Source organism: Apium graveolens, chromosome 8 (assembly GCF_009905375.1).
Source record: "Apium graveolens cultivar Ventura chromosome 8, ASM990537v1, whole genome shotgun sequence".
NCBI lineage: Eukaryota > Viridiplantae > Streptophyta > Magnoliopsida > Apiales > Apiaceae > Apium > Apium graveolens.
In genome coordinates, this window is record NC_133654.1 from 107,363,907 (window position 1) to 107,378,665 (window position 14,759).

A 14,759-nucleotide genomic window follows, 5' to 3' on the forward strand; every position below is an offset into this window, starting at 1 on the left:
AAGAACAATGTTACTTAATCTTTTGACATATGTTACTCTGAGAGATCTCTCGGACGATAGTACCATTATTTACTTGTTACATCCTTATTTGAGTTGAGTTAAATACTCGAATAAACAAATAGGTTATGACATATGCCTTTCAAAATTATTATATATTTTATAGTGTGTGCCCTAGATGTACATTTATAGGTTATACATTAATAGTTTATGTGTCAAAATTTGATTTATTCCTTTTCGTCAATAACGATGGAACTCATGCACAAAAAATTTCATCAATAATAATGAAACAAATCATAAAAAATATATGATTTTTTTATATTTTTTTAATAAGTAAAAAATACATAAAATTTAATAATTAGAACGTGCAAAACACGTAAATGATAGTCCAAGTATATATGATCGCTTCAAATTTTTAACCATGAATGCGCAAAATAATATGCGACTTGCGAGTAAACTGCAATTTGTAAAGAGAGCAATATTTTGGTCCCTTGTATTCCAGTTTGGTAGTCACCTTTCCCTATGCATGTCACTCCTCTCCACTCCGCCGCTTTTAAACAAAATCCCATTAATTTGATCTTCATTCTCCGTCGTTAACTCCAATGTCTTTTCTCTAATTTCTCGTTTAATCCGTCGACCCATTTGGACAATTCCATTGAATATCCTCTCTCTTTTTTCTAAACTTTAGTATTCTACAATTGCCAGCTTACAACTTCGTAACCATTCTTACAATTTCAATGTTTTTCTTTGTTTTCTCATAATCACTTTTTCTTTTTAGATATAACCCCATTTGATTTGCTTATCATTATCTCAAGATTCACTATGATTTCATCTTTGGTGCATTCAAATTTAAACCCCTCTTTTCAAGTAATACCCAAATGGGGTTTGGTTAAGAACCCTAAATTTGTGTTTCAAAACCATTTTAATTTCTTGAAATCAAGAGGGTTTGGTGAAAAGGGTTTAAATTTGGTTTCTGGGTTTGAATTTGGTTCTTTAAATGGGTTGAAAAAGAGTGGTTTTGAGTGTAAGGCTTATGAAGCTGACCATTCTAAGCCTTTGGATTTAGCTGCTCAAGTGGGTCCTTCTGAGGCTGCTCAGAAGGTTAAAATCAGTGTTTATTTTGCTACTTGGTGGGCTTTGAATGTGGTGTTTAATGTGTATAATAAGAAGGTTTTGAATGCATTTCCTTACCCTTGGCTTACATCCACTCTGTCGCTTGCGGCGGGCTCTTTGATTATGTTGGTTTCTTGGGCTGCTAGGATTGCTGAACCTCCCAAGACTGATCTTGAGTTCTGGAAGACACTTTTTCCTGTAAGAAATGTGTATAGGGCCGTTTGGATCATGAGATTTGAACCCGGTTAATGGGAATTGGAATAAGATTCTAATACATTCCCATTCCCCTTAACCGGGTTTATATCTCATGATCCATAGTTTTGTTTATGAGTGGGTTTTGTGTTTTGTGAATTTAGAGTGTTTTGTTTTGTATGTTATTGTTAGGTTGCATTGGCGCATACGATTGGACATGTGGCAGCTACTGTTAGTATGTCGAAGGTTGCCGTTTCGTTTACTCACATTATTAAGAGTGGTGAACCAGCTTTTAGTGTGTTGGTTTCGAGGTTTATACTTGGAGAGAGTTTCCCCATGCCGGTCTATTTGTCCCTTTTGCCAATTATTGGTGGTTGTGCACTATCAGCTGCAACCGAGCTTAATTTTAACATGACTGGTGAGAAAATTTATGAACTTGAATTATTTTCACTAAAATGAAATTCATAGGACATGTAAGGTTTTGGCATATCATAATTTCTTGATGGATCATGGACATGCGACTGTTATTTTCATTGTTAATCTTATTTGTTGATTAGGTTTTATGGGCGCGATGATATCAAATTTGTTTTTTGTTTTCCGCAACATTTTTTCAAAGAAGGGAATGAAGGGGAAATCTGTCAGTGGTATGAACTATTACGCTTGTTTGTCTATGTTATCTTTACTTATCGTAGCACCTTTTGCGATTGCTGTGGAGGGCCCTCAAATGTGGGCAGTGGGCTGGCAAACGGCTATATCGCAGATCGGGCCAAATTTCGTATGGTAAGTACTAAAACTTAAGACATGTGAATTTCTACACCCTTTCTCTTGCCTTGTACCTTTGCTTGTCTATTAATTTTAGTCGATATACGTGAAATCAGATGAAATTTGTGACTTAGTTTTAAGCATGTATGGATGTACCAGATAGAAACAGAACTAACAAGTGAATATAAAGTTTTATTATGTGAATGGCAATCTGGTCAGTGAAAGAGAAATTGGAAAACTACTTTGACAATGTATTTGTGTCGATTACTCGAGTGAGTCTAAAAGAAGTTTGAATTTTGGCCTTTGAATTATCAAGTTCATATTTTTCCAGAATATTGATTAAGAACTGACTGAAATTATATACACTTACTAGAAACCAATAATCTTTGTGAAGTATTGATCAATGTTTATGAAGGCATGTTAACAATTTGGTTTGCCATCTGCAGTAGCTTCATACTTCGTTCAAAATTATAGAAGCATCTTGTTTTTTGTTTTACTTCTGCGATTTGATTTTAAAGCAAAGTAAAAATTACTTGCTATTACTTGTAAATTGACATAGGAAATTGATTGTTGTCACACTTTAGTTATTTGCACTTGAGGATCCACCCAGAAACGCGTTATTGTGACACTTAAGCTTCAAAGATGCAATATTGGTTGTGTACCAATATTTCCACTTAGTATACATAAGTTCCCATCTAATGCTCTCTATTAGTAGTGTTCTCATATGTTGATTTTGATTTTTTGAACTTTTATTGTTAAAAGGTTGTTCAACTAGTCGTACTGTCATATAATGTTTTTAACTAAAGTGTCCTAAGAACATTAAACATACCTAACTGACAGAGGGCCTAGACTATCTAGCTGATGCCTCAGCCTACTCCTAGGCAGTAGGCAACCTCCTTATTAATCTAATTAGAATATAGGTTAATAAATAAATAAAAATTTTATTTTGGTTTCTGTCGATATGCATTACTGACTGAAGTACTTCTTTATTGAACAATCAGGTGGGTGGTTGCGCAAAGTGTCTTCTATCATTTGTATAACCAGGTGTCATACATGTCTCTGGATCAGATCTCTCCATTGACTTTTAGCGTAGGAAATACAATGAAACGGATATCAGTCATAGTATCCTCCATCATTATTTTCCGGAACCCTGTCCAACCTGTCAATGCCCTTGGAGCTGCGATAGCTATAGCTGGGACCTTCCTTTATTCACAGGTATGATTTTTACGTTTTTTCTAATTTATTTGTTCATAATGCTTTTCAATATCTTTTGAGACCAAGATTGTATGTAAGAAATTAAGTTTACATGACTTTTGTGATTAATCTTTTTTTTTGCTAATTGATTACACACGCACACGCAGGGAGTCGAACTCCTGACCTCCCGCAAAGGGGTACAAGAGCTCAACCACTACACCAACACCTTGTTGGGTGATTTATCTTTTTGATGAAATAGAAATACCATAAAGAAAAAAGTTGACCAATAACACTATAGACTGTATATCGAGCTATAAAACAACGATGTTCTACGCTGTTAAGTTACATGTGTGGTATATATTACTCATTAGCAAGAAACAAATGTTAAGGTACAGTTGTTTTTTGAAACCTTTTAAGTTACAGTTATGTTGCATTGAATGCACATACTTTGCTCCCGGTTCTCATTCTATTAAATCAATTATACGTGCAAGTAGAATGTAATGCAGTCACTTGGCATTAATGAAAGTATAATACAACCTTATATATATATGCCACCATGTTTTAGTACTTAGTCTATGCCAAGTCTAACTTTTATGACATAGGTCATAAGAATAGGACAATCCTTTTTTTTCATATTTTAGATCAGAGATCAAATCGATAAATCTTAATACAGGATTTTTTAGGAAATCGGAAGTCTCACGAGTTTAATCTGGTATGGTTGCTGTTGATATTTAGTAATAGTTCTTTCAAGTGTACAAGCTGTCAAAACGGAGAACACTATGTGGGTTTTTGGTCCCTTTTTTCTGTTAATTAGCAGAGGTAAATAAAGGTGCTCAAAGAAACAAAGTGTGTGTAAAATGCAAACCCGGTATTTTTACAGATAAGCTGTAAGCCTTTTATTGAACTGCACAAAGTTTACCAGTGTGAACTATTGTTCAATTCTTTTTGCTTTGCTCAGCTGTAAACTTCAGTTGATATAAAAGGATGAATATCCACTCCCAGAAATGTAAGCTATGTAAGTACTATGAGTAGTACCAATCATTCTACATAATATGGGACAACGGTCCAAAAGCAGTCATCACTGCAAGAGTGATTGCCTAAGGAATGATGTAATGTCAATCAAACAGAGTCGTAAACTTATATTTCATTTTTTTTAATTTTTAGTGGAAAATATGATACTGCTAGGCAGCTAGCATTACATAGTGGGATTACACATGTAAGTTTATGCCTTGGCTACCAATTACCACTCTAGTTATCAGGGAATATACATCTAAGAATTCATTAAGTGTACCATTCTCTCATTTTCTATAGCTCTGACTTATTTTTTAGAATTTATTATGTTCATGTTGGAATCACTTTCTTGATTAGTAGATTGCTTGCATCAGTTTTTGCCTTCCTCTTCTTGCTTTCAAATGAAAATGTGCTATATGCATATGCCCTCTGAATTGATTATATTTAATTATAGAGGTCCTTATTAAATAGGATAATTTATGTTCCCCTGTTTTAATTGGTCTAAAATATATATACGTGTTTTCCATGTTATAACTGCTCGACCAAAGTCTTCTAACCATGCATTGGCATGGCTCGTGCATTTCAAGTATACAACTTCATTGTATTCGAATTCTACAGTCTTAGATTAACTTTTAGAGCAATTTGCTGATATAAATTTAATGGAGTAGATATTTTACTAGTTTCTTCTGATAAGTTATGTAGTCCGATGAAATCTTGATGATTTGTTTCGTGTAACGATTTCCTACATGTTTGTAAATTTCAATACACTCTCCCCAATTGTTTCGAGCACATAAATGTGCGTGTGTGTGTATTATACATATTGTTTTTTTATTGATGATTTTAAGCTAGCTGAACCTGAATTTACATCTGAAGCCATCGCTTCTAGCAAGCTTTTTAAGTAAAGCCCCACTTGCGTTTCTGGTCAACGCCTCTAGTAGGTGCTACCCAATAGGTTTAATTTGTTCTTTAGTAACATTGCTATTTTCGTGACAATAACACTGGTTCAAAATGTGTATATATGTGTGTTTATTAGTACTTTCATGTTTTTGTTGATATGACTGTATAGATGTGGATCGGTGTATTTAGTTATCTTGCAGGTGATATGCTAATTGACAAGATTGTGTCATTTTTTTGAGCAGGCGAAGCAGTGAAAAAGCTGAAAGTTCAAGGAGTTACTTTACGTAGATGAAAAAAGAGATGCAAGCAATTTGTGTACCAAAAAAAGAGGTACTAAAAGTGTTCTTTGCCTTTGATCATATGTATCTGGAGTTGGATCAGCGGGGACAACTTGAGGACATCATGGAAGTAGTTTTTGTGATAATCATATGATAGTTGCTTAAAGAGACGGCATTCGGGAACTCCCACACCGTTTTTTCGAGGAAACTTTCTTTACTAAATAAAGTAATTTCTAGACTAGGTTTTTCATACATAAATTCGGTAGTAGTTCCTTTCATGTATTATATATGAACTCCCTTGGCCACATATTCTATTGCTCTAGTTTGTTATCCATTTTGTTTTGTTTTCTGTTCTACTAGCTATTAACCCGTGAACGGATTTGTGTTGAACAAATCATACTAGTTTTCTTGATGACGGAATCATATTAACAACTTCCTTTCACAGTAACTTTGTTAAACTTCTTAAATGACCTGATCAAATCATATTCATATTAATATTAAGTTTTCTATTCTTTTGACGGCAACTCAAGACAACTAATTTACCCTTGATGATCAAACCCCATTAACTCTCTCGCATGAAAATGAATCATCTCCATTCTGTATTCATTGAAGCACGCATTGTCAATTCCCATAATTCTAGCCACTAGTATAAAGATTATAATTACATGACCCCAAGTATGATGATTCAGAATTAATATTAATAACCACAAGAAAAAGGAGTAGTTGGTGTAAATTATAAGCAAAGCAATCCCCGTACAAAAACACTCAGACCATAGGATAGGATTACACACACAGCAGTCTTTTATTTGTGTTCTTGTAAGCAACAATATCTATACAGAAGTTACACAATAAGTCAAGTTGGTTGAACTTAAAAATGAGGGCATCAGCTCCAAGTGAGATAGGCACAAAAGGGACAGTAGGATCCCTTGTCAAGAAAGAGATGGAGTATTTTCGAGGAGTCGAATTTTGCCACAATGGGAAAAAAGATGGTTCTAATGGTCAAGGTTACTCATGCCTTAATCATCTTCAGTCCCTGATTAGGAGAAAACAGAAGATCAGAAGTTTTCGCATTCCGGGAAATTGCTCAGTTGTTGAAGTTGCAGATATACATGGAGTTTCCAACTTCAAGTACAAGAACCTTCAAACTCAAGACTTTTAAAGCATATACATGAAGTTTTCTTCATTTTCACAAATGTTTCCTACATTGTTATTTCTAATTAGTAGATTTACTAGGCTGTTCCTTTCATGAAGTATCGCCATTTTCTTGGTATCCGAATTCCTTTCCAAGTTCATTTTCTGTCATCATGTACATCATTTCATTGGTTTCGAAATTCTCACAGAGCAAGTACTCCAAAGCAGTGGCTATATCCGAAATCAAAGGTCTGGTACTAGCTTCTTCTTGTAAACACATGGCTGCCACAGCTATAGCTTGGTAAAGACCCTTTATCGGATATTTATCCTCAAGCAAAGGATCTGCCATTAAGTGAAACTTTTTCCTGTCATTAAATATTGGGTGTGCCTGCAAATCCATTCAAGAATATTAGTTTTTATCTTCATAGCTTAATGAGAATTTCACCCTGATATATGCTCCCAACATTTGAACATCTTGATTGAGCTTATATTTCAATCAGTTGAACATCTCGACTTCTTAATGGATACCTCAAGAGTCAAGTCCCCGGATATAGAGTTTTAATTGTTCAACAATTGAGACTCAAGGTTAAAAAGGTACATGCCAAAACATTGGGATTCTGGGGGCCAAATTGTTATTGCTCAATCTTTGATATGTGAGCATTTGAGAAGTATGACCAAAAGCAAGAGCAAAGTCACATTTTCAAGGGCTAACGGTTATATATACCTACCCAAGTGACTAAATGTTGTTCCTGAGTTGGTCTTGTTGTATCGATAGCTCTTCGTCCTGATAAGATTTCAAGCAACAGAACTCCAAAGTTATAGACATCTGACTTCCGTGTTGCCTCACCTGTTTCTGCATATTCTGGTGCACAATGTCCATATGTTTCCATCACCGTCATGGACCTGTGATCTTTGTCATTCTTATCTAGAGCTAACTTCAGGAGCCCAAAATCAGATAGCTTAGCATTAAATTCATTGTCTAATAATATGTTTGATGATTTTAAGTCGCCATATATTATCGGAGGGTTGGCAGTATCATGTAAATACTCTAATCCCTGAGCTGTTCCTTGAGCTATTTTCATCCTAGCATGCCAGTCAAGAGGAGGCCTTTCTGCAGAAACATCTGAAAAGAAGAGAAACTAACTTATCCGTAAACTTCACTTATGATAAGATTTGTGGTAACCTAATCGAACCTGAATCCACATATCATTCACTTACTGAAAAGGTGATCTTGCAAAGATCCATTGGAAACATATTCATTTACCAACAATTTCTGGCGGCCATCAGCACAATAACCAATCAGATTGACAAGGTTTGGGTGCCGAGCATGACTCAGTGCCACAACTTCATCCAAAAACTGTATATTTCCTTCCACCGCACCTTCTGCCCCATTTTGATCAAGTTGTTTGACCGCAACAATCTGAAGAACATAAACCACAAGATAAGACCATCTTGCACTTTGAAATATAAACGCAAATGCAGATATCAAGAAAAGTTAAAAGACTTGATTATTGTGCTTGAGCTGTCCTTTGTACACCCTCCCGAAACCTCCCTCGCCTATTAGCATTTCTGGATTAAAATTTTGCGTTGCTGCAGCAAGTTCTCGAAATGTGAAAATATCAGCAGGAACACCTGTTTCCCCATTTTTGAGACATTCATTTCTTTGCTTGTTGAAACCTGCATGAGATGAAACAATCTATATAAATCTTTCAAGAAATCTAACAAATGCACGATAAAAAAACCCGATACAGAGCGCATAATCTAACACTATTTTACTAAAAAAATATCGAAACTGAAAACCTGTTTTCAGTGATACACTTCGGACAATGTTGGACAAGGCATCTCCTCCTTGGTTATATTTCCAGGGGCCCTGGACACTACTTTTGGACCTTATATGTTCTTTCTTCATTGTATAGCTACTGTCAATATTAACTGTACAAACAAATCTATGTCTACAAGAACTTACAACATCACAGATACAAAACAAATTTTATATTTAAACCCATGCATTTGCTTATTCATACAAGAATTTTTGTATATTGTTCCTTTCAAATTTGAGATAAAGAGTGGCAAATGGCCTAAATTGTTGGGTATTAATTCTCTTAGCAGTTAATTAATTAGGTAAAATTATGAGAATTTCACAAGTTTCTTAACTTTATTTTGTTGGGTGTACCTTGTCTTTCGTTTATACATTTTTTTTAAAGGTGCATGTATGGCTGTTATTATTTATTTTGTTACTCTGGAACTGGGACGTGCAAAGAATATTTATCTACCTAAAGTATTTTTCATAATCTAATTATCGAATCTATTAAATATCTATCTATACTATAATAACCGGAATGATGTATAATTTGTAATTTGGTTAACCCCTCATTTTGTTATCCCTTTTCATCACGACCCTCAGATCTTTTTCATCAAATAATCAGAGTCGTTATATCCAAATACTAAAAAAATACACTCCACAAATTCTCATGTTCGAATCCCGTCAACAACAAACATTTATATTAATATTTATAAAAATACATATAAGTTTTCAAGTTCGAATCTCATTAATAACAAACATTTAAATTATTATTTATGAATAAGATCTAATCAATCATATACTATATATACTATTTAAAATTAATTTGAAATTATACACAATGAAAGTATAATTATATAATTATTATTTAGTATTTAATTATTTATATAGAATTTTAATAAAATTATATAAATAAAAATGAAAATATATACATATTAACCAAGACCCGTGCATCGCACGAGACGCAGGCTAGTATATTATAATAACCGGAATGGAGTATAATTTGATATGCCTCAGTTTGGTTATCCCTTATGTTATGGATCAAAAACTAAGGTATAATAATTGTTGTATTTATTACTAAGGAACGTGAGTTTCAAGACTCGATTTGACTGCTCTTGTGTTTCGTGACTCGATATGCCTTAACAAGATGCCTACGTACCTTACTGTATGCCAAAGATCAAGTCAAAAAACGTCGTTTTGATTTGTGGGGTGAGGCCCCTTATATAAATGTTGGGAGTCCTTGAATTGGACTTGGGTTAGGAAACTTGGTTGGCAAGTCTCAGAATTAGAATGGACTTTGGAGTCCTAAGAGGTAGGAAGCTGATTCCTTATCCCACCAGGTTCCTTGGAGGCCAATCTACAAGGATTTATTTTTCCACTAGGACTCATTTTATCAGCTGACTTATCCCTTATTAATTATGAAATTAATTAATATTCAGGGTTTTGGGCCTTCTGAAATGGGCCTAGCTGTTGACCCAATTCTGATATGATTAATGCAACATTAATTACATACCCAGACCTTATTTTCTTCCCTATCATTTGCCCCCAACTTTTAGAAAACAGTGACTAGGTTTCGCAGAAGTTAAGTTCATTTGTTCCTTTACAGGGTATCATTTTTGCGTAAAGTGTGGAGCGACCTACACATTTACAATGATTTACTTTTATCCCTATTATTTAGGAATTATCTTAATTTTCAGGAATTTTCCCTGATTTCTGGGATTTTCCCTTGATTTTCTGGATTTTCCCTTAATTCTGGGATTTTTCCTTGATTTTCGGGATTTTTCCTTGATTTTCTGGATTTATTTCTCATTTTCTGAAAATATTTATATTTTCAGAAAATATTTTAAAGAATTTCCTTCAATCTTCTGCATTTTTTCAGGATATTCCATCTTTTTCTTTCTTTTTCTTTTTCTTTCTTTTCTTTTTTTTTATACCTGGTTCGACCAGGAATCCTATTCGACCAGGATCCTGGTCGAATTAACCCTTGATGTGCCTTAGTCGACAGACTTTCGAGCGGAAACATTCGATCTCAATTCATGGTCGAATTTTGACTAGGATTTTATACTATATATATTTATTTATTTATTGTCAATCAGGATTTTGCCCTTTTCGGTCAAGATGTTTGTTTTCTGACCGAATTAGCCCTCTTTTAAGCCCAGGTCGAAGTCAATTTCGAGGAGAAGTATTCGACCAGGAATTAAATTGAGATTCTGGTCGAATTGGGCCTATTTCTGGTCGAATTAACCCTCCTTCAAGCTCTGGTCGAAAGCATTTTCATCCACATCATTTCGACTAGAAATTTGACTAGCATTCTGATAGAATGGGATCAGGATTTTATGTTGTTATTCCCAGTGGACTAACAATGAGATTTACAGAAGGGGGGTTGAATGTAAATCTCAAAACTTTTTTAAGTTTTGAGTAGTTTCTAAGGCTAAGTGTTTCTGAGAGCAAATGTGTGTGTGAATTGCTTGAGGCTGATACAGATAGATATATATTCAAACACAAATGTAAAGAACACAAAGATCTTAAAAACTTTTCTGGTGGATTTGTTGTTCCACCAGAGATGTGTTATTTCAGAAAATCTGTGATTCAAAGAATTAAATCACAGCTGCTTCCTAGTACAAACTAAATGATTTTCTCTCTGGATATTTCTAAACAGCTCAGGAAAATTCATATCTAATTACTAGCTGCTACTTGGTTTATATAACACCAAGTTTACAAGTGAAGATAAAACTGTAAAATACAATTAAAAAGATTCTTCACATGTTTCTTCTTCATTTCTCTATCCAATGCAATCTAGGATAATCTGTGAATCTTTGAATACTTCCTTGTTTGCACCAGAATGGAAATGCTGCATTTTCTTGATTCCTCATAGAGGCTTCCATATTCCAGTTTGTCTATGTCAACCCATGTGCCTCTGTCAGCTTATGAATTGTCACTATCAACTGCTAATGAACTAAGCATCCGTTGAAGCTTTCATCTGTTGATGCCTTATCCGTTGAGGCTTTATCCGTTGAAGCTTTATCCGTTGATGCATTATCAGTTGAAGTCTTTATCCATTGAAGCACTTATCCGTTGATGGATATTATCCGTTGAAGCATTAGAGACATCCGTTGAAGCTTTGTTACTTATCCGTTGAAGGTCTTCAATATCAGTTGATACTTCTTCACTTATAAAAATTACAAGGCATGAAATATTTACAATTAGCCCTCCTATTTGCATATCCACTAGTAGTTAACATGACTGATACTTTCCTACAACATCTAAGAATTACAACTTGAATCCAGAGAATGAAATGTACTACAATACTAAACTTATTGCTAAGTAAAGCTACTCCTTCAACGGATAGCCAAGATGGTCTTATCCGTTGAGGCTACAAACATTAGATTTCTACTTAAGTATTTTGTTCAACTTATCATCAAACTAATATACATATTCCTAACAATCTCCCCCTATTTATGTCTACTAGAACTGTAGGCATAAATTTGGGTTTAGCTTGATGATAACAAAACACTTGACAAATATATAAACTGCAATAAAGTAGAAATTCAAAAGTGCTACAGAAATGTGTATGCTGAGATGGAATTGAAGAATTACATTGTTTCCAAGGGTGCTCCTTTAGCCTGAGCAGATTAGTTTCTTTTCCTTTGATCCCTTGTTTTCTTTCCTAGCCTCCTGTCATTCTCCTCTATTTGAAGTTGAAGTTGTCTGTAGAATTCAGCTTCATCTTCTTCATTGATGTCCAACTTAGATTGCATATCCTTGAGAGTTTCATTACTGGCAATCTTGAGCTAATCTTCAATTCTGAAAAATCTTCTGACTCCTTTGTTGTCTCTGAACTCCATCAACCAATGAGGTGATTTGTGAACTGTAATTCCTCTTTCTTGAATGAGTATTGTTCTAGGCAAGGCATTGGGCTCCCACCAAATTTTCCTTATGTTGGCAATCTTGTTGAGAATCTCAGTCTTGGCAGTCCTGGTAAAGCCAGAATCCCTTTGTATGGCTGAGTAGACTCTAACCAAGGTAAAGTAGCCTTCATTCAGAATCCTGTAGAGAGGCCAAGTTCTTTCCCCACTTCCTTTGTATTTGAACACTAGTCTTTCTGGTAGCTGTCTGTAGGCAGCTATTCCCCTTACTTCCTCCAGCTCATCCAGATAGAGTTCAATGTCTGAAAATTCTTTTATGTCACAGATGTGAACATAATCATCCTTAGAGGCTTGAGGCTTAGGCTTTTGTGTGAATTTGATTGAGGCTTTAGAGGGTGTTGATTTGATTCTTCTTTTCTGCTTCTTTAATGGTGGAGAAGAGGTTAAGAAGGTGGGCAATTTGATGGTGTCCCAATCAATTGGTTCCTCCTTAGGAATGATTGTTTCACCATGAATGTTCATGAAGGGGTCAGGCATAATGGGTTCAGGAATAGAGGGTGGTGGTTTGGATATTGATTGGGTTTCTTCAGTCTCATCTACCAACTTTCTCTTTGCATTGGCCTTCTTTCTGTTCCCTTTCTGCCATTCTTCTCTTTCCTTACTTCTTTCCTCCATATCAGTATCAACCATGTCCCCCATAGCTTCATCTTCACTTTTGTCTTCAATTTCTTTCTGTTCTTCAGCTTGACTTGACTTTAGCTATTTTTCAAGCTTTGCTTGTGCTCTTTTGTCAGCCTTTAGCTTTTTGGCTTCTTCCTTCAACCTTCTGGTTTCTTCCCTCTTAGCTATTGAGAATTTGGGATGTCCTTGCATCACACATATGCTCTTTCCCTCTCTGAAGATAATAGCCATGTTCCTCCTAACAGCCACATCCATGGTCTCTTTGAGCTTTGTGATACTTCTACCCAAAAGCTTGTCCTCATCAACCTTTGGAAGAGGAAAATCCACTTCTTTCAGAGGATTCTTTGTAGAGTCCTTAATGGATCTGTTGTTGGGCTTGAGAACCATAGGTTTCAGATCCTTGGAAGAAGTCTCTCCAACCTTATTCCTCCCTACTGGCTTGAGCTCCATAATAATTGATTCCACTTTTGTGCTATGCTTCACAGATTGTGATTGAGAAGTTGTGGAACCAAAAATTTGTTGCATCTTTTCATCAATCTTCTTCCTTTGCTCTTTGACTTGCAATTCAGCTGCTGCTATCTGGATTAGATCAATTCCATCAAGCTTTCCTTTGATTTGAATAATTGGAGAAGTGGTGATGGCAGGAACTAGTACTTGAGATATTTGAACTGTTGTTGATGGCTCTCCTTCCCTTTCCCCTTTATTCTCCCCCTTTTTGTTATCATCAAGGGTAGGGGTCAAGCCTTGTGCTTTTGCCAGCTGCATGAGTAGATTTGTTTGAGTCTGTTGATTCTGAAGAATGGTGACCATAGAGTCTTCAATGATCTGAACTCTGGATTCCAATTTGGCCAGTTTCTTGTCAGCATCAGATTTTTTCCTCAGTCTCCCCAATAAATCTTGCATAGTACCATAAGGTATGACTGAATCCAACTTCTCAGCATTGTAGGATTTCAGATCAGCAATGTCCTGCTTGAGCTCATCCACGCTTAGAGTCTGTCTGAAGTGCTGCAACTGCAAGAGATGCAGAGATTCCAGATGGGCTTGAAGAATTTCCTTGGTACTAGCATCTGTAGTCTCCTGAAGGGCCTTTTGAATTGTCATGACTTGTCTGACCAAAGTGACACCAAACTCTCCTGGTGTTGATGCTTTTGCCCATGCCCATTCAGGAAGATCTAGAACGGAACTTAGGCCTGCTACTCCCCCTAAGTTAATGCTCTCATCCAAAGAATCAGAGTCATCATCATTAGAATTTACTCCAAATTCTTCAGATGGCTCACCAGCTTGAGAAGGCAACCTGTTAACAGCAGCTTTGTCTCTGAGAAGAGATTCTGAAGTGTGTACAATGTTTAAAGTCTGTTCTGCCTCCACATTGCCCTGAGCAGCCAATAATTGATAGGCTGAAACAGGATGAGTAAAAGTGTCAGCATCCAAGGAAATGTTATCAATTACAGCTTTGTAATGTTGCTGAAATTGTCTTTCCTTTTCTGCATCATCCACTTTCATTGACTCACTAGCAATGGCTGGATCCACCCTTATAACTTCTGTACCTGCCTTTCTCTCATTTTCTCTATGTTCTTGCATCAGGGGCTCCCCCTGGCTCACACACACCCTCACACCCTCACCCTCACCTTCTAAGGTGGCACTCCTCTCACTCACTTTTGCCATGCTGGAAGAAATAGCATGCATATGGTGACTCTCAACCTCTCCTTTTGCCTGGGAGCAACCCAGCTACTCACTCAAAAGATCACTCCCTTCCCTCAAACCTAAAAGTGATTGTACAGTAACCATGTCCTCTACAGTTGGAATTGTTTCTGTTGAGTGTGTAGAGACCATCAA

At 35.8% G+C, this 14,759-nt stretch overlaps 3 protein-coding genes across 3 annotated transcripts; 2 read left to right on the forward strand and 1 right to left on the reverse strand.

The window, feature by feature from the left end:
• The first annotated feature begins 434 nt into the window (after positions 1 to 434).
• Positions 435 to 5,778, forward strand: LOC141677951 (glucose-6-phosphate/phosphate translocator 2, chloroplastic-like). The gene is made up of 5 exons (XM_074484104.1): positions 435 to 1,308; positions 1,495 to 1,720; positions 1,860 to 2,082; positions 3,066 to 3,279; positions 5,409 to 5,778. Exons 1-5 carry the CDS (start codon positions 820 to 822, stop codon positions 5,418 to 5,420), a joined length of 1,164 nt encoding a protein of 387 aa, XP_074340205.1. The 5' UTR covers positions 435 to 819; the 3' UTR covers positions 5,421 to 5,778.
• Positions 5,779 to 6,318: 540 nt separating this feature from the next.
• On the forward strand, positions 6,319 to 6,603 carry LOC141679845 (uncharacterized). The gene has a single exon (XM_074486225.1). The coding sequence runs from the start codon at positions 6,319 to 6,321 to the stop codon at positions 6,601 to 6,603; it is 285 nt and encodes a 94-aa protein (XP_074342326.1).
• Positions 6,604 to 6,687: 84 nt separating this feature from the next.
• Positions 6,688 to 8,647, reverse strand: LOC141679846 (putative serine/threonine-protein kinase PBL23). The gene is made up of 5 exons (XM_074486226.1): positions 8,376 to 8,647; positions 8,080 to 8,252; positions 7,794 to 7,995; positions 7,304 to 7,698; positions 6,688 to 6,963 (listed from the first exon to the last, which is right to left on the reverse strand). Exons 1-5 carry the CDS (start codon positions 8,482 to 8,484, stop codon positions 6,688 to 6,690), a joined length of 1,155 nt encoding a protein of 384 aa, XP_074342327.1. The 5' UTR covers positions 8,485 to 8,647.
• Between the last annotated feature and the right edge of the window lie 6,112 nt (positions 8,648 to 14,759).

Excerpts from the sequence above, each read along its gene's own strand:
- LOC141677951 (XM_074484104.1), top strand. The coding sequence starts at position 820 with ATGATTTCATCTTTGGTGCATTCAAATTTAAACCCCTCTTTTCAAGTA. Across the intron at positions 1,309-1,494 it reads TCTGGAAGACACTTTTTCCT|GTTGCATTGGCGCATACGAT; the intron begins GTAAGAAATGTG and ends TGTTATTGTTAG. Across the intron at positions 1,721-1,859 it reads GCTTAATTTTAACATGACTG|GTTTTATGGGCGCGATGATA; the intron begins GTGAGAAAATTT and ends TTTGTTGATTAG.
- LOC141679845 (XM_074486225.1), top strand. The coding sequence starts at position 6,319 with ATGAGGGCATCAGCTCCAAGTGAGATAGGCACAAAAGGGACAGTAGGA.
- LOC141679846 (XM_074486226.1), bottom strand. The coding sequence starts at position 8,484 with ATGAAGAAAGAACATATAAGGTCCAAAAGTAGTGTCCAGGGCCCCTGG. Across the intron at positions 8,253-8,375 it reads AAGTGTATCACTGAAAACAG|GTTTCAACAAGCAAAGAAAT; the intron begins GTTTTCAGTTTC and ends CATCTCATGCAG. Across the intron at positions 7,996-8,079 it reads AGCTCAAGCACAATAATCAA|ATTGTTGCGGTCAAACAACT; the intron begins GTCTTTTAACTT and ends TATGTTCTTCAG.